The 18,877-nt window shown below is 39.9% G+C and overlaps 1 protein-coding gene across 1 annotated transcript in view; it reads left to right on the forward strand.

The window, feature by feature from the left end:
* The window catches only part of SMARCA1 (SWI/SNF related, matrix associated, actin dependent regulator of chromatin, subfamily a, member 1), a 71,675-nt gene extending 53,192 nt beyond the window's left edge, over positions 1–18,483 (forward strand). The window contains exons 20-24 of the mRNA XM_030575122.1: positions 1,287–1,419; positions 3,531–3,649; positions 4,009–4,221; positions 16,228–16,338; positions 17,782–18,483. Of these exons, the coding sequence (XP_030430982.1) occupies positions 1,287–1,419; positions 3,531–3,649; positions 4,009–4,221; positions 16,228–16,338; positions 17,782–17,853 (648 nt within the window). The 3' untranslated portion in view covers positions 17,854–18,483. The remainder of the gene's footprint in view (positions 1–1,286; positions 1,420–3,530; positions 3,650–4,008; positions 4,222–16,227; positions 16,339–17,781) is intronic.
* The last annotated feature ends 394 nt before the right edge of the window (positions 18,484–18,877 follow it).

Consider the following 18,877-nt stretch of genomic DNA (forward strand, 5'->3'; position numbering starts at 1 on the left):
GCAGGTACCTGACACTGTCATTGGATGAGACCAATTCCCTGAGGTCTGAATGCTGGTCCTGATGATTTGGCATATTAACAATTAATTATTGAGGAGGAGAACTTGTCTGAAAGAGTTGTAGTTGTATAATCTAAAAACCCTTCCTCTGTAGAGAAATGGACATATTGTACCAAAGGTGCAGCAGTCTAATAGACAGAGAAACCATGCTTCTTTAGTTGTTTGCAGTGTGTAGCTGTGTTGGTCCTGGAATATTAGAGAGACAAGGTGGGAGAGGTAATATCTTTTATTTATCTTTTACCTTTTTTTGGAAAAGACTTGCAAGGCCACAGTTTTTTTGTTTACTATTCACAACTTCATCACGTACAGCCGGGTAAAAACGTACGCCTCTGCTGATGTAGCCATCAGTACTAGCTTCATTGATTAAAAAAGAATCCTGTATTATGATCATAGGACTGTTTTTATGCAGGTACCGTTAAGTTTGTAGGCTGAGCCTGTTCACTTGGAGAATCCACAATTTTTATTACTTGTGAATGGTATTTCTCTGATTAAACAAGTGCAGTGCAGTACAAACCACTCTTCAAGTTTGTGTTTTTTGACTTATTCTTGATTCTTTTAGTTGCCCCCTGTCCTAACAACCAGTTAATCATCTTGGCGGATGATCTTGTGCACTGTATCTCATTTAGCTGTTTTGTAGTTTTGGTTCCATTTCTACAATGCATAGCTGGCTTGCTATTTGACAGTGCTATGGAGAGTTTCCATTTGATTGCATCACGTCAGAACAGAGATCTTTCCTTGGTACACTTTTGTTTCCATCCAGGTGTGTCTTATTCATAGGTTGTAAGTATTCTAAATAAGTGCTATTGGGTTTAGTGTTTGGTTGGTTAGGTGACTTTCAAGGGTACCAGGACTAGTGCTCCCCAAACTCCTGTCATTTTGTTTGTTGCTTGTGCCTGTTGAAGTGTGAGCTAAATGAAAGTCCATTAGTATGTGGATTGAGCTTGTTTCTTTGGAGAAATACCATTTACAGGTAAGAAAAAAATTGTTCTTACTGATGCATGAGGGGTTATGCACAAAAATAACTCACTAGAGATTTTTATGACTGAGTAATAAACACTGGATAATAGAAGTGTATGGAAATCCTGAAAGACCATTAACCACTCTAATTATTATGTGACACTGTACTGAAGCATTAACAATTGGAGCAAATGGTACATTCTAGGACAAAAGTTCTAGCAAAATATTTCCACCTGCACCTGATAGTGATGTCTTTATCTCTCTGCTTTCAGGGTTTTACAAACTGGAACAAAAGAGACTTTAATCAGTTTATTAAAGCTAATGAGAAATATGGACGTGATGATATAGATAATATTGCCCGTGAGGTGGAAGGAAAGTCACCAGAGGAAGTCATAGAGTATTCAGGTTGGTTAAATTCAAATATATCTTTTAACAATCATATCGATGTAACAATTCTGTTTTGTCATGTGACTTTTGGAATTACAAAGTTGGGAGTTTGGAAGAATGTGAAAGGTTAAAAGAAAACATGAAGTCCTGGGGGGGATTGTGCTGTGATTATATATTCTTATTCTGCACTAGCTGATCTTTAGTTCATGACTTGCTTCATCTACATTTGACAGTGTCATTGTACGAGGGGCTAACTTGTTTATTTTTCAGTATGGGACTCCAGTTTTCTTGGTAGTGATTACAGAGCTGACATTGCCTACTGTGGGTATATGGACATAATAGACAGCCAAATACAGCTCTAATGTAAATAAAGGCTGTTCTGTTGAAGTAAATTAAATTGTGCCCATTTACTTCAAGGTTGAATTTGGCCCACAGTCAGGACATTTTAAACATTGGTGTAAGCAAAATAGGTGCACATATCAGAACTGGATGAAACAAACCAAAAAGAAGAGATTATTTAATTTATACTATTAGTATAAGCAGCAAAGAGTCCTGTGGCACCTTATAGACTAACAGACGTTTTGGAGCATGAGCTTTCGTGGGTGAATACCCACTTCGTTGGATGTATCACAGCTCATGCTCCAAAACGTCTGTTAGTCTATAAGGTGCCACAGGACTCTTTGCTGCTTCTACAGATCCAGACTAACATGGCTACCCCTCTGATACTATTAGTATAATCACTCAACCCATACAATACATATGACTAAACCAAACTATGATGCAAATATTCAATGAGCAAAAACACCCATATTATGAAATCTCAAAATAATCTGAGGGCCAGATCCATCCCTAGTGTAAATCTCTTGAAGTCACTGTGTTACACCAGGGATGAATTTAACACATCAACTTTCACATCTCAGTTTAGTCCAATACTAATATAGATGGATGTGATTTCTTTTTTATTCTATTCCAGGATTTTTGCTGGTTTTACATCCTGATCCTGCAAAGAAACATGCTTTATTTTGTGTAAAGTTAAGCACATGCACAATTGTTTGCAGGATTGGGGCCGTAACTTGAAGTAGCTTTTTGGACTTCTATAATAGCCATTAGTAACAATAAATATTTGTAGTATTAACATCAGAACCTGAGTAAATATCAGTATCAGTAAGCAAACTGAGTGCTTTGAGAAAAATACAAATGTAGGTCAATGGCTCTGTGAAATTTTTCCTCAAAATGGCAATATCACATAAATTGATGTACTAAATCAGGCCCTGTGCTTGTGGCGAAGTACACAATAGTTTTTCAAGAGTGGTAGCTGTGTTAGTCTGTATCAGCAAAAACGATGAATCCTTGTGGCATTTTAGAGATTAACAAATTTATTTGGGCATAAGCTTTTGTGGGCTAAAACCCACTTCATCAGATGCATGGAGTGGAACATACAATAGTGAAGTATAAATACACAGCATATGAAAAGATGGGAGTTGCCTTACCAACTGGGGGGGTCAATAATTTTTTACTTTTATTTCCTTGAGCATCCCTCTATTTTATTTCACCAGGCAACCTCTCCTAACATCTTTTGTTTGAGTGTTCTTCCCATAGTCAAAGAAGGCTGGACTCGAGTCTCTCCAGAGCTTATTTAAATTGGTTTTGGGTCTGCGGATGTCACTTAGAGGACTCCCAAGAATGAGTTGGTATGCTTAGACTCTGCTGACCTAAGACAGAGGACAAGTGAAAGACCAAACATGGGTTCCTTCACATGGCAGAATGTTGCACTGTCACTAGACTACAAGTCTTGACTTGTCTCCACTATTATTGGTGAAATATGTACTCCCTTTTAATATACAGAGTTGTGCAGGATTTTATCCACACAGACCTCATTAAAGTAAATAAACTGAAGTCAATGTAATTTGAGTTATTTGTAGCTCCTCTCTAAAGATACTGATAAACACGAATGTGTCTTAATTTGTTTTTCACATAGCCTAGTGAAATAGTGTTTGGTAAATCTTCAGATATCACGGAACAGAAAATTGGCATTGTTTAATATTACACTGTTTTGCTATAGAATTTTTCAATCAAACAAGGACATAATGAAAATATTATTTTACAGATTTAATGTTTTGTTCCTTTAGCTGTTTTTTGGGAACGTTGCAATGAGCTGCAGGACATTGAGAGGATTATGGCTCAGATTGAACGAGGAGAGGCAAGAATCCAACGAAGAATCAGTATCAAGAAAGCTCTGGATGCCAAAGTAACAGTTGAAATTTTTGTTCTTTTAATTAGTCTTACCATTAATTTTCTAGTACTAAATTCTGCCTGCCGTTAAAGTTGGATGACGTGTCTTTCAGTTCCCCTTAGAAAGAAAGCAGTTGGGTATTGTTGGTATTTTCCACACCAAAGTTGACAACTTTTCAGTGGGAAAGGGAGTGATCCCTGTGTATAGTTCGAATAATGGTTTAAATTTATAGACCCTTTTGGTTGAAAAGCAGAATAAAAATATTGTTTGTTGTCATAAACAACTCCTACTGCTTGTAACAATGAAGGTGGTAAAGCCTTAATTTAGTGTTGTACATCCACCAATAAAAAGTCTTATTTTTGTTTTGCATTCAGATTGCAAGGTATAAAGCTCCTTTTCACCAGCTGCGTATTCAGTATGGAACAAACAAAGGCAAAAACTACACAGAAGAAGAAGATAGATTCTTGATATGCATGTTACACAAGATGGGCTTTGACAAAGAAAATGTCTATGAAGAACTAAGGCAGTGTGTGCGCAATGCTCCCCAGTTCAGATTTGACTGGTTTATCAAATCTAGAACTGCTATGGTATGTTCAAGCATCAATTACATGAAGCTTAGATTTTGTAGGTAATGTTGTATGTTTCTTTAAGCAGAATTATGTGAAATTTGGACCTGTACCAGAACACTGGAGTGAGGGAAACAATTAGTATGAGAATGATCATTTTGGTCTATGTTCTCACCATCAGTTCCTAGCATAAGATGTGGTGGCCTTTTTCTCAGAACAGCTAAACAATGCTTTACAATGAAATCGAAACAAACAGATTACAAAACCTGGCAGGTCTGAGTCTCATGTCAGCCAAAGAGATTAATGCAAAGATAGACTGCCCTTATAAATCTGTTGTTTGCTCACTCCACACTAAAAATAAATAATCCAAACAGTGTGTCTGTAACTGATCTTAAATTTAATCACTTTTCAGAATTAGCTGACAGGCTATCAAAAGATGGAGAATTTGATGAAATATAAAATAACATTTAAATTTTCTTTTACAATACTTTTATTTCAGGACTAAAATGAGAAGTCTAGTAGCTGTGTGTTTCTACAAAAACCAGTTACTGTTGCAGGTGACTTAGTGTATGTTATAGTAGCCATTTAAAAAAAGTCATGACACTTTACCTAGATCATATTACAGTAGACTATTTTGTGAACAGTTGGATCATAAATAAGACACAGTACCGGTTTGACTAAGGTATCAGTCAAATTAATACCCTGAATTTCAGCTGCATTCTTTCTTCAGTCTGGAGAATATAGCCATTGTAATGGAATTTATCCACTGACTAACTAGCAATGCTAGGGGAAGACTTGCTGAGTACAAATATTAAAATACTCATCAACCTCAGAGTAGGACAGTATAATCTTCTTGTGCAACTGTGGTCTCAGTCCTGCAGTCTTCACTTGGGCACAACTGGCAATGACTTCAGTGAGAGGTTTACCTGAGTAAACATTGCGGGACAGGGCCCAATATAAAGAGAAAACATAACATTTTAGTGAAAAAGTGTTTGTTACAAAGACGAGGACACAACTTCTAAAATAATTTTTATATCATTTTAGTTGTTTGCAAAAAGAGCTTGGGAAGTTTGGACACAACAGTTCCTTTGTAACAGGCCATATTGTCCTTGGCACTAGTGTAGTTATTGGGAGGGAGGGAGGAAGAAGTAAGGGATCACTGGTATCTATCCCCTCATAAAGGCTCCTTGAATTGAACACTCGCCCTATCCAAAAAGAGGGGGACAGGGAGCAGAGCTGCTTGATAACTGAGAATGGAGCACATCACACAGTCCATGCCTGGCCACCATACCCTGTCGTCCAAAGCAGATCAGTGAGTAGGTGCTACAAGATGGCCAAATGAGGTTGGTACCATTCCATATGGAAACCTGGATATTTCTTTCTTTTTTTAACCTGTTGTTCTAGTGATCACAAACCCAGCCTCCCATGTTCATGCAGCACCATCAGGGTTTATTTATAAAATACCCATCCAGGGCTTTGAACACTGCTTTGAGCAGTACGTTTGAATAGGAAAAGGCCATAAATGCCCCTGATTACTCCCACAGCTGCTTATAATTACACAGCAAAGCTGGTCTGCTTGACATACCAACTACTAGCAACATTTTTTATCCCTGTATTCCCCATCCCCTCAACCATCCCCCTCGCCCCTTGATTACCTTCCAAATCTGCCCTTATTAACTACAGGAAGCTACCATTTTTACTAACTTAAATTTCCTTTTCAGGTAGTGTTGGATTTTAAAACTATACAGGGTCACATCTGTGGTATCTAATTCAGCTAAATTATTTCTAAGTGCCTGTTAATCTCCTGTGGGTAAATTTATCAGGGTAAAGCATGAGGCCAGAACTTCACAAGTTTTATTATATAGTTGTTGTTCTCCTCCTCAAGGGGAGAGGAGTAAGTTGCCACACAAGGGGGTGGAACTGTGGTGAGTGGTGTCTGTTAAGAAATTGAGGGACCCAAAATGTAGTGAATATTTTGGTTTAAGTAATCTTTTTCAAATTTAATCTATTAAAATTAGTTTATTTATTAAACTGATTATTCTACTATTATAATACTTACAGTAATGCATGAGTATACAGGCTATAAAGGAGTAGTAACAATACATAGTGAACACAGATAAAATTAGAGATAATGTTTGGTCTGCAGGCCCCCTTCCAGTTACAGACAATTCATAATCCTCTAATATTTTTTAAACTAAACCTTCTTAGAGGTAATTATTATTTTTAATGTTTATTACTTTCACTTTTCTTAATCTCTCAAAACTGTCAGACTCATGATGATATGCTTAGGGTTTCATTAGTGATGTAGTTTCTGTTTGCATATGAAAATCCTGAAGTGGTGGTGGTGGTGATTTTATCTTGCATTTTATAGCCAAACTTGTGTTAAATAGGGTAGGCAAGACAGTTTAATTCCAAAAAAGGACTTGTTATATATCGGTCCAAGAAAAACTTCACTGCATCTTACCAGCCACTAGATGTCTCTTGAATTCCATATAAACAGCCTAATTTTCCTCCATCTTCTCTTTCCTATTCATTTCCTTCTGAAGATTTCTCTTCAGAAAACAAATATAAATTCTGCTGCATTTCTTTATTCCCAAAGCAGATGGCCTACCAAGGTTAAGCTCACAAACAGAGTGAGAGCTTCTAAAAAACAATAGTTTTTCTTAACTGCACAAAGACTTATATAAGTGTTCAGGATTAGTAATTATTATCTTCCTCTTTATTTTATTTGTGTTGATGCTTCAGGAATGGAAAATACCATGACCCACTGAATCATAGTTATTCTCACCAAGCCATAATTTGTACCTGTTCTCCGAATCTTTTTTTCTGCATTACTCCTGACGAAGAACTCTCTGCCAGTCCAAGATCTTTGGACTGACAGCCTGTTTTTTGTAAATATAGGAGATAGTCCAGACTTGTCCCCACATCTTCTGGCTTGATTATGGCCTTTTACTCTCATGATAGATTCTCTGTTTTCGGTGATGCAAACAGTGATGGTTCAGTGCTCCTCCTTTCTCTGTTGCAATCCTAGCTTTTGTAGCTATGACGAGAGCGAACAAAATTCTTTTTCCTCTTTCCAACCTGAACAAGAAATATCAAATGACCTTGAAAGAAATGACCAAGGGGCAGTAGAGCCTTTCCCTCAAGACTTGACTCCTTGTAAGAAGAATACAGTATATGGATTATTCCATATTAGAGCGCATGAGGTTGAAGAGAAAATTCATGATGGAGAGTCTAGCTTCTAGTAGAAGCATCTAATATCCTGGCAGAAGCTAATCTGCATGGGCCAATCAGATTCTCCCATCAGCAATTTCTAAGGCTACGTCTACACTACATACTTTGGTCAGTGCTAGTTACATCGGCATAAAGCTGTTGCAGTTAGTATATCTCTTTTGCACCTGCATACTTTTCTCCTTGTATTGGCACTGCATGCACTCACCAGGAGTGCTGTAATGATACACAGAACAATGCAGTGCACCATGAGTAAGTATCTCAATTTTCAACTTGCCATCGTGCGGTGCACTGTCTTTTGCAAAGTTTTGGCAACATATAGTGGGGGAGAAATGAGTCACGCAGGGGGTGACAGAGAACAAGGGGTTAACTTCCCCAAATGCAACTATGTCCATTCCATAATGTCATCTATATCCCAGAATTTTCTTGCCTTTAAAAAAAATTCCGAATGGCCTTCTTCGCTGTCAGAAACAGCCTCTACAGCTCGGCACTATTGTCATAAACGTTGCAATCACGGGACACACGATCCTCCAGTATTTGAAGAGGCATAAGAAGAACTGAATCAGTGGGGAACCTGAGGATTTCTTGGAGGGCAGATTGCTGTGGGACATAGTGAGAGTCAATTCAAGGTTGATTGGTGGGATTCACAGAGCAGCTGCAGATGGAGTGCTGCTTCTGAGCCTGAGAAACGAATGCTGACTGGTGGGTTTGTATTGTGATGCAGGCTTGGGATGACTGGCAGTGGCTGCAGAACTTTCAGATGCGCAAGGCTACATTCTTGGATCTGTCTGCTGAGCTCACCCCATCCCTTCAGCACAGGGACACCAGGATGAGAGCTGCACTGACAGTGGAGAAGCGAGTAACAATTGCACAGTGGAAACTTGCAATGCTAGATTGCTACTGGTCAGTGGAACTGGAGTTGGATATTCTACTGCTGGGGCCATTGCCATGCAAGTGTGTCTCCTGCTATGGAGGACTGTGACTCAGCAATGTGCAGGATGTAGTGGTTGGATTTGCAGTAGTGGGTTCCTGAATTGTGGTGGAGCAATAGATGGCATTCATATCCCTATTTTGGCATTAGACAGCCTTGCTCCACGTAGTCCATCAACAGAAAGGGCTACTTTTCTATGGTTATGCAGGCGTTGGTACACTTGCTCCCCTGGCTCATGAAGCTATACACCAGACGCCTAAGCAGCACCAAGGAAAGATTCAGCTACCCTCTCACCAGAGGCAGAATGACAGTTAAATGTGCTTTTTGGTAGATGCTGGTGTTGTTTACTCACAAGACTGGATCTCAGTGGGGGGGGAAAAAATCCCAATAGTTGTAACTGCCTGTTATAATATCCGTGAAGCAAAGGGGGAAAAAGCTGCTGCAGGAGTGGAGATGGAGTGGCTGTCTACTGATTTTGAAAAGCCAGACACAAGGGCTATTAGAAGCACTAACACAGAGCTATCTGTCTCAGGTAGGCTTTGAAAGAGCTCTTTAACAGTGAGCCACAGTAATGTGTTCTGATGGACTGTGCTCTACCTGGCCCAGCTATTTTGGGGCCTCTTAGGAATTTGTGTGGTGCTATGTATGAATATAACACCGTCAGTGCATCTATTAATTTTGTGGTGTTTGCGACACACGATTATTACATTGTCACTGATCCTATGAGTTGTCACAATATATAATAAGGAGTCAGTGGATGCTTTCAAAACTGCTAGGCACCCTGCAGCATCTGTTGTGAATTAATAAAGATGAATGATTTTCCAAATAGAATTTTATTCGGTAACAAAATGAGTGCAAAGAAAAATCTGTGCAGTTTAAAAACTTAATGACTGGAACAGAACTTAACAAGGGGAAAGAACTCTTATGTACATTTTACATACACATACCGAACCTGTGGCTTTCACAGGTCAGTGTATTACTTCTGGGAGAATTCTGTGCCAAAAAGTTTAAAAATTCTGTGCATGGTATTTTAAAATTCTGCATATTTTTTCAAAATAACACAGTATAATCACACCAATTTTAATTATTTTGGTAATTTATTTCAAAATACCCTGTCAGCAAGTAGGTCTGTAATGACAGACAACAAAAAAGATTCAGGAAATGTGTTTTGACAAATAGATTCCTTACTAGGCATCTTAATACAGAACTTTAAGTAATAATTCATTTAAACTACAGTACAGAAACTTATTTCCTGCACCCCTCAGAAGCAGTGCAAAGGCTTGTGGGACTCAGGGTAATGGAGGAGCTGAGGGAGAGGGAAGTAATTGCTGGGAAGGAGACTGGATGTGAACTTGGAGGGTTGTTGGGTGGGAAAGGTATGGAACAGGTGGGGTTTTTTTGGTGGGCGTGGCAGTTGGTTAGGGAGCCTGCCCTATCCAGACCCTGGCTGACCCCTAGCCTCTCTCATTTAGTCTGGCACATCTGCCCCCATCCCCATTGTGTCCCTGCACCACCCTGTCTTCATGTGGCTTGGTGCCCCCACTCAGCCACCCGCCTGCCCCCGTCTCCATGTGTTCCTGTGCCCCTACTTGGCCACCTGCCTCCAATAGCTGAGAGGGCAGCAACTTATACCCTTCATTCTGTCCTTCCCACAGGGCCTGTTGGGTGGGTGTGAAGCAGTGGAGGCAGCTGAGTGCCTTTTCTTCTCCTGAATAGGTGGAAGAGAATGGCAGAAAGAGATCTAGGGGTCATAGTAGACCACAAGCTTAATATGAGTCAACAGTGTGATACTGTTGCAAAAAAAGCAAGTGTGATTCTGGGATGCATTAACAGGTGTGTTGTAAACAAGACACGAGAAGTCATTCTTCCGCTTTACTCTGCGCTGGTTAGGCCTCAACTGGAGTATTGTGTCCAGTTCTGGGCACCGCATTTCAAGAAAGATGTGGAGAAATTGGAGAGGGTCCAGAGAAGAGCAACAAGAATGATGAAAGGTCTTGAGAACATGACCTATGAAGGAAGGCTGAAGGAATTGGGTTTGTTTAGTTTGGAAAAGAGAAGACTGAGAGGGGACATGATAGCAGTTTTCAGGTATCTAAAAGGGTGTCATCAGGAGGAAGGAGAAAACTTGTTCACCTTAGCCTCCAATGATAGAACAAGAAGCAATGGGCTTAAACTGCAGCAAGGGAGATTTAGGTTGGACATCAGGAGAAAGTTCCTAACTGTCAGGGTAGTTAAACACTGGAATAGATTGCCTAGGGAAGTTGTGGAATATCCATCTCTGGAGATATTTAAGAGTAGGTTGGATAAATATCTATCAGGGATGGTCTAGACAGTATTTGGTACTGCCATCAGGGCAGGGGACTGGACTCGATGACCTCTCGATGTCCCTTCCAGTCCTAGAGTCTGAGTCTATAAGATGTACACATGGAAGGATACCTTCCCTGCACAGATTGGGTGGGAGGGTACAGGCTCCCAACCTCAGTATTTTGAATCCGTGGTAGGGCCTGATGCTACTGGCCAACCTGCCACTGATTACAGTGGTGTTGAGTTGGGAAAATAGTGCTGAATGCTGTTTTTAAAGTCTCCCTCTCTCCTTTAGCATTTTAACATGACCATCTCAACAGACCCACCTCCTTGGAGCCAGGGACGATTATACATAACTTAGACCATCTATGAGATTGCTATAAATAACAAGATTCTGGAGCCGTAAAGATGCCGTAAGCCACACTCCCAGTTGTGCTGAGGGTGTTTGTTTTATCGATAGAAGTGAGAGGCAGCTCACCCTGCCTTACGTGCACATCTGGAAACTCTAGGAGGGATTTATGCCTATTTGAATGTAAAGATTCTAGAAGCTCCCTATGGGGCAGCATAGCCCAGTGTTGAACATTTACTCACAGTTGCAGCTATGGCACAATGTAGCCCAAAGATAGCATGTAACGAACTGGTGGTCAGAAGATTTTTCTTCTGATTGCATGAATTCTGCTGTTTTTTTTAACATATCTTTCTAGTCAAATATTTAATTTGCCCCCCTTGTAGCCTTTATATATTGACCAGTTTATATTAAGTAAATGTTTGTGTTTAAGATACCATTTGATCACTTCTACTTTGTGGGTAGCAATTTAATGTTGGCAGCTCAGTAGAATGTAACTTTTTCCATTGTAGTATCAAAGAGGGTAGTACTCCAAATGAAGTGATTCCCCCTTGGGATTATGAGCATTGCTTTGAAGTATCCCACTTCAATGCAGTTCTTAGCAGGAGCTTGATTCAGTGTCTGACATTGAGGTTGTACCGTCTGTTAAAGTCAGGTTGAGGCACACAAATGTGGTATGCAATTCCTTTGCCCTTTGTCATTCAACTGACCCTGACTTTCATAGAGAAGTTATTCAGACCTTCTGTCACTCAGACTTAGGCAGTCTTAGCGTCTAGGATTTTCAGTGCACAGGAAATGTGATGTGGAGTCTTTAATCTCTTTGAATAAGTCTCCCAAGTTTAGTGATATTTTCTGTGCTGCTTGTATTGCAGCTTTATGACTACTGATTGATGTAGAAAGGGGGTATTGCTTATATTAATAGTGACCCATCTACTACAAATTTTTGGTTAAAAAAGTAGTGCTCAGTCCAAGCATAATGAAGTTGTCATAGTCTTTAAGTTTCCTATTGTCTGTACATGTTTAAAGATTATTTAGCTGCCTTTTCTAGGTAGACTGAAGAAACTGCAAAAGAGGCTATGTGACAGAAGAAGTACTATAAGTGGTCCAAACCCCTTCCCAAACGCTTATCTTCATGTATTTCCTCCTTGATAATTGAGTTTGTTCAATAAAAGCCATGTGCGCAGGTTTGCAGACTCCAGTTAGTTCTGCCATACGAGAGCAGTAAGGCAATGTAGTGTCATGGCATACTTTTAAAAATAACTCAAAATATCTACATAGATACTGCATTGCAGAAAGAGTCCCAGATCGGTAGATCTGTTTTGTGTACATTATTTCGAAGATGAGGATCCAGTTGTCTTCCGATTTTTCTTGTTTTGTATTTAAAAATTGTGAATGAATGTAATGCCCTCAAAATGAGGGATTCATCATGCTGGTTTGAGGCAGGCATAGCATGGGCATAATTATCCATAGCTAATATCCCCACACCCCAGATATACCATACCATTGCAATTCCACTCCTGTGCCAGTCAGGTAAAATCTGGTGGTTTAGTGATATGAACATCCAGAGATTTGACTAATAAGCTTTCACTCTTGATCTAAGTTCAGACTTGAATCCAGGTCCTCAGATGTGAAGGGTTAGTGGACTAATGTATAGTGCCCTGTAGCTCCTTTGCTTTTTCTTAATCTTTTTTATCTGTGTATGTATTATTGAATATTGCCATGTTATCTATTTTATTCAGTCTAAGTTATTTAGAAACTATTTTATATTATTTTAATGATAAAATGTTTTGTGATCGTTTCCCACTTTAAAATTGTCTTTTACTGGATTTCATAAGTTCATTGATGGGGGTGCATTTTTTCATTTATATTATAGGTTCAGGCTTTAGTCAGAGATAAAACCAAAAAGTCCTTTTTAGGAAGACATCTGTTTAGTTCTATAATCCCCAAGAGGTTTGAATCAATGGAGGCTATATCATCATAGAGAAACTGACATTCTCTGTAGTTGGAATTGTAGGATAGTGGTATCCACCCAGCCCCATGTCCCTTAAGAGTTGGGTTGTTTTTCTATGTTTAGAATAGTTAGCACAATAATCTGCAGCTTCTTTTCAATTGTATAAACCACTGGAGGTAATTTGTGTTGCTATATATGAGGACTTTGAGAAAGTACTAGTTTCTGCAGGAGGTAATGAGATTCCTCTCCCCCACCCCACCAAATGATTGATAAACCAGACGAATAAGCAGTAACTACTTTTGGTGAACACAGAATCCAGTCACTGCTCTTCTGTGAGGAACGAAAGCTGACCAGCAGCACTCTTCTTAGGAGAATCTTTTTGCTTCAGAAAATACCACCAAGTAGAGAGAACCTTCCTCTATCAGAAAAATAGGAGGGTTGTTAAAATTGCTCTGTCTGAAATGGCCATCCATTGGATACAGAAGGCCTTGGGAAGTGCTGGGAGCCAGGACGCTGCTGCAGAGGCTAAAATGGGGGGTTTCCCTCCCTTTTTCATAAAATCAGCAGGCTTCCACAAACTTCTGACAGTAGCCACAGGAAAAAGATAAAACCCTCAGTGTTGGCTGCTTCCCATTCTAATACCACACATATGCTCAAATGTTTTTGGCCTCTCTTCTGCCATCTGACAGTATCCCTTGTTGCCTTGTATCTGGAGCTGGCAAACTACCTCAACAAGATCTTCAGTGAAGCCATTTCCTCTGCAGTTGCTATTGGCTTCAGCCCCCTTCTGCTCAGCCTAACCACGGAAGTCAGTTCCCCTGTAGACACAGGAAGGACAAAAAATAATTATTCACCATGGGAAATGCCCTGTTCTTATGTTAAGAAACTTGACGGGCTGCCTTCTCTCTTTCCATGGAGTCTCTGCCTTCAGGAACTCTGTTCTGAACATTGGGTTATCAGTCTCCAATTCAGGGAGGCAGATTTCCTGGTGGTGATATGAAACCCCCCCCACAGTAAATATTAAAACTAAAAGTAAAGCCACGCAAGACTCTCTTAGGCTTTGTAAGAAGATCATACATAATTTTTTAAATCTAATTCTTGTGGGTCTATGTATTACATTAATTACCAATTGGGCCGGGAAGATCTTTGGGAGGCCTGTATTCCAGCACATGCAAGCCTCTGATTGTCCCTTAGCCTACTTATTCATTAGGGGGCAGAATGACCTTTCACCCTACCTTTTTTTTTTTTGAGTGGGAAATCGAGACATCAGAAAATAGATTATTTCTATCGTTAGTATAGAATTTCTCTCTCTCCTCTGTGAAGCTTAAGAAATGTTTTCACTTTATCTGTTGGATTCTTCCCCGTCCCCAACAAATGCAATAAACAAGAGCATCCAGCTCCTCTGAGAAAGTGTAGACAGGTATTTTTTGTCTATTTTTAGTGCCAAAGTGTTCAAGAGGCTTCAGGACAGTCTTACATCTCAAGTGGCTAAACTGCTTTTAGAAGAACAAACAATTCCATTTAGAATAGCTTGCGTCTGAGTAGCAGCTGTAAAAAAGGGAGCTTTTTTTAGCATCCATAGGTCTTGAATCTAGACAAATCTCCAGATATCCATGCCTCATATCTTTTTTGTGTGTTTTGATAGTTCTGATCAACAGCCAGTGCATTTCTGTACATAGACCATCCTTTCAGTCTTGCCACAGCTCTGTGAATTTAAAGATTCTAACCAAAGTAGCACCTACCATCCATAAGGATTCAAGGGGTTCATGATATGTTATATTTAGATAATTGGCTGGTAAAATCCAAATCTCTGATGAAAGCCCAGATTGAGTCTCAGTGTGTGCTCCCTGGGTTTACTGTTGTAGCATCTCAAATCTTCACGAGTGCTGTAGATCTATCTGGGAGCGCAGTTCAGTACTGGAGATGGCTATGTGCATTGTCTACAGAAAGCTTTAGAAAATTTACAGTAACAATCAGAATGTTGTTTGACATACAGGAGACTAAATCAGATAAATCTTTAGCTATTTGGCTTAATTGCTACTTTTGCTAAATTTAGTACATTGGTCCTAGCATAGTGAATCTTGGCTTTTTCTCTCCAGTTTCACACTAAAACCAAAACTTGGCTCTGCAGGAGAACCTAGCTTTCCATTCCAGGGAATGTCAGAAAATCTCTGGTGTGAGTCTTCCTCTAGGAAGTTTCACTAGCAGATCACAATTTGACCTTGTAACCCCAGTATCTTTTGTATGGGGAACCCTCATAAACCAAAAGTTTGCGCAGGTCAAGGGGCCAAAGAGAAATTAACACTTTGATCTGTAAAATGGGGATAATAGTGCTTGATTTTCCCCACGCATTGGCAATTTAGACTGTAATCTCTTGCCACAACAGCCCCCTCCTTACTTCACTTAACAAGCTGGCTTTTCTGTCTTTTACTGTATCACCTCACCTTCAAAAACCTACATACATAATTCCCTCATTCCTGCATCTTTCAGCTCATGTCATATTTTTCATAGGAAGCAAGACACTGTTCCAAACTTACCTTGGAAGCCTCCAATCAAATCTTCCGTCTTATCCCTCCTTGGAACCATTTCTGTTATGAAGCCTTCATTCTTTTCTCCTCTTACCAGAAATCTCTTTGCTGTTATAAATGATGTCCTGTTTCTTGTCTCCTATTTATCTTCTCTGTTTTAAACTGTAAGCCCTTAAGAGCAGGGGACATGGTGTCATATAAACTTACTACATAAACTTTTCAATAATAATTAATACTCATGCTCAGATATTCTACCACTGCTTAATGTCAGTTAATTTTTTTCATTTCATAACCCTTGTGCTAATGCTTACAGATCATCGTACTGCTGATATGGGAACATAGAGCAAGAAATGGCCAAATTCATGTATGTGAGATGCATAGGGACACATTACTTCTTTGGTATCTATAGACCTACTGTTCAAATCACGACCATGACCAGCACGTTTTGCTGTATCAAGATGCTTTTAAATAATCAATAAAGGGCCAGGTTATCAAAACTGCTTACTCCCAGTTAGGCACTTAAATGAAGTGGCCAGATATTCAAGAATGCTCAGGACCCAGCAACTCCCATAATTTTTGATGGAACCTGAGCACTTTGGATAATCTAGTTCATATTGGTGGAACAGAGCACCTTTGAAAATGTCTCGGGGTGTTTTGAAATCCTTAGTGACTTTCAGTGTATATAGTGATGCAGTCTCTGCTGCGGAATTTAATGTTTGATTATTACCCTTTCTAGGAATTCCAAAGACGCTGCAATACTCTCATATCATTGATAGAAAAAGAAAATATGGAAATTGAGGAAAAAGAAAGAGCTGAAAAGAAGAAAAGGGGAACAAAAGTTCCAGCGGTAAATTTATCAGCATTTACTTACCTCTTAATGGGGCATGAGTCAACATTTTATTGATTTGTCTAGTTAAAATGAAGTGCAAAGTAATGTAATTGTAACTGCCGATTTCTTCAAAACAAAACTGTTAGTTTGCTGAGAGAGAGATTATGTAGATATTATAGGTGTCCATCTGTGCCTCCCTGGAGATGTGGGTAATAACTCTTGAAGATCAGAACTTCAACTCTTTGATTCCCTTTAAAGGGTTTCCACATAGGTAGCATAGAGATACCTGTCTTCTGAGCGTGATGGATTCTTGAGAAAATATTCCCCCTCCAAATACCCCAACAAGATGTAAGTAGATAGTGTTAAATAAACTTTAACCTCACATTGTTATCCGGCCTCTAAAACAGTGTTTTTCAAACTTTGGGTCGCGACCCAGTCCTTGGTCGCAGCATGTCAGGCACTGGGTTGCTCTGGTGAGCACCACCGACCGGGATGTTAAAAGTCCCATCCTCGGTACTGACCAGCCAAGGCAGACTAGTGCCTACCTATTTCGACAGCGCGCTGCAGCCCGGAAGCAGCCAGCAGGGGGTCTGGCTTATAGGCAAGGGGGCCATGGGGATCGGTGTGCTGCTCCCGCCCCGAGCACCAACTCCGCACTCCCAGGGGGAAAGCAAGGCAGTGCCTGTGGGCAAGAGTCATGCGAAGCCACTTGCGTGCCTCTGCCAAGGAGCCAGACCTGCTGCTGGCCACTTCTGGGGCGCAGCGCGGTCCACGGCGCCAGGACAGGCGGGAAGTTTGCCTCTGCATCGCTGATCGGGAGCAGCCGGAGGCAAATCTGTGCCTCAACTCTATACCCCAATCCCTTGCCCCAGCCCTCAGCCCCCCCCAAACTTTGGAATCCCTTCCTGCACCCCAAGCCTCTCATCCCCAACCCCAACCCATAGTGTGCACTCCCAACCCAGAGCACCTCATTCCTTGCCCCCCCCTTCCACATCCCAAACCCTTCATCTCTGCTCTTTGGGTCCTGGGCATCAACAGTTTTCTTTAGCTGGGTCCCTAGAAAAAATGTTTGAAAACCACTACTCTAAAATACTAGTTTCTGGAGGAAGATACTTGGTAAGTAATGAATTAAATAGTTCTTCAGATGAATTAAATAGAACAAGCAAAGCCACATACACAAACCAGGGCCCTAATCCTGCTACCTTAATACTGAACCAATAAAACTCTTGTGGAATAAGGTACTGCTGATCATGAAAAAGTGTGGCAGAATCAGGTCCTTGTGCTTATTTTAACTTTACCTTTTTTCGAGGGGGTTCTCTCTTGCCCTATGTTGTGCACTATGAATATGAATTGTTGAAATATACATTGAATAGTAAATTAGAACCTCTGTCTTCAGATTGAATAGTCATGTCATTCATATTTTTCAATGTTTGAAAAACCTTTTTTTTTTGTTTTGTTTAGTCACAGAAAAGAAAAGCAGATTCAGCAACAGAGAGCTCTGGGAAGAAGGATGCTAAGAAAGTGAAATCGTAAAGTGGAGAAACTGAATGCTAAATATAAAACTGCCACTTTTTCTTTCTATCTACAAATGTTAATTGCCAGCTTCTGTGTTCATGGTACTCTCAGAAAAATCTCATGGTTTAATTTTTGCAAATTTTGTATATTATACAATGCCTTTCTTTACTTAAAATAATGTGTAGCTTTATATTTTATGCATTCCAGTACGTTAGTGCTGTGGTTTTCAACCTGTGGTCCGCAGCCCCTTGGGGTCTCCAGACTAAGGGGGTCTCTGAAAGATTGTCGTTACCATAGAACAGTGGTTTTCAACCTGTGTTTCACGGACCTTGGGGAGTACACAGACTATGTCTAAGATTTCCAAAGGGGTCTGCACCTCCATTTGAAATTTTTTAGGGGTCTGCAAATGAAAAACGGTTGAAAACCACTGCTTTAGTGTATCGTATTTTGTGAATTACATGTCTTCAGCAAAATTCACTCAGTCCTTCTTCTTTGAAGCTCGTGCTGAGCTTTAGCTTTAGCTTTTATATGTTTTATATGCTGCTGCTTTAAAAGAAAACCTAGATTCTATAGCTGTATTGTTGTTTCATACTTTAAATTTATATGGCTGTGGGAAATTAAAGTGATTTGAGGAGAAATATACTCTTACCCTTTTTTGTTTGTTTGTTTTGCGTTGTATATCTGCTCTGTAGTATGTGAACATTATTGTAACAACTGGTCAGACAGATACTCGTTTCTAGAGTATTAGGATAGGATCAAGATATGGAGCAGGAAAAATGATAAAAACTAGCATCTGTGCTTGCTGTCAACAATATATTTAAATTGTCTGAAATATTTAGGAGGGAAGACATGGCAGAAAAATATCTGTAAAAAATATTTTTCTGTGTGCTCAGGCCCTGATTCAGCAAGGTACTTAAGAGCATGCATAACTTTAAGCATGTGAGTAATCCCACAGATTCCTGTGGGACTACAGGCATGCTTATGTGCGTTGCTGGATCAGGGTCTATTGCAGTAATTCTTTTCTATTAAGCTGTACTGGTTA

The sequence above is a fragment of the Gopherus evgoodei genome, chromosome 9 (genome assembly GCF_007399415.2).
Source record: "Gopherus evgoodei ecotype Sinaloan lineage chromosome 9, rGopEvg1_v1.p, whole genome shotgun sequence".
Classification (NCBI taxonomy): Eukaryota; Metazoa; Chordata; order Testudines; family Testudinidae; genus Gopherus; species Gopherus evgoodei.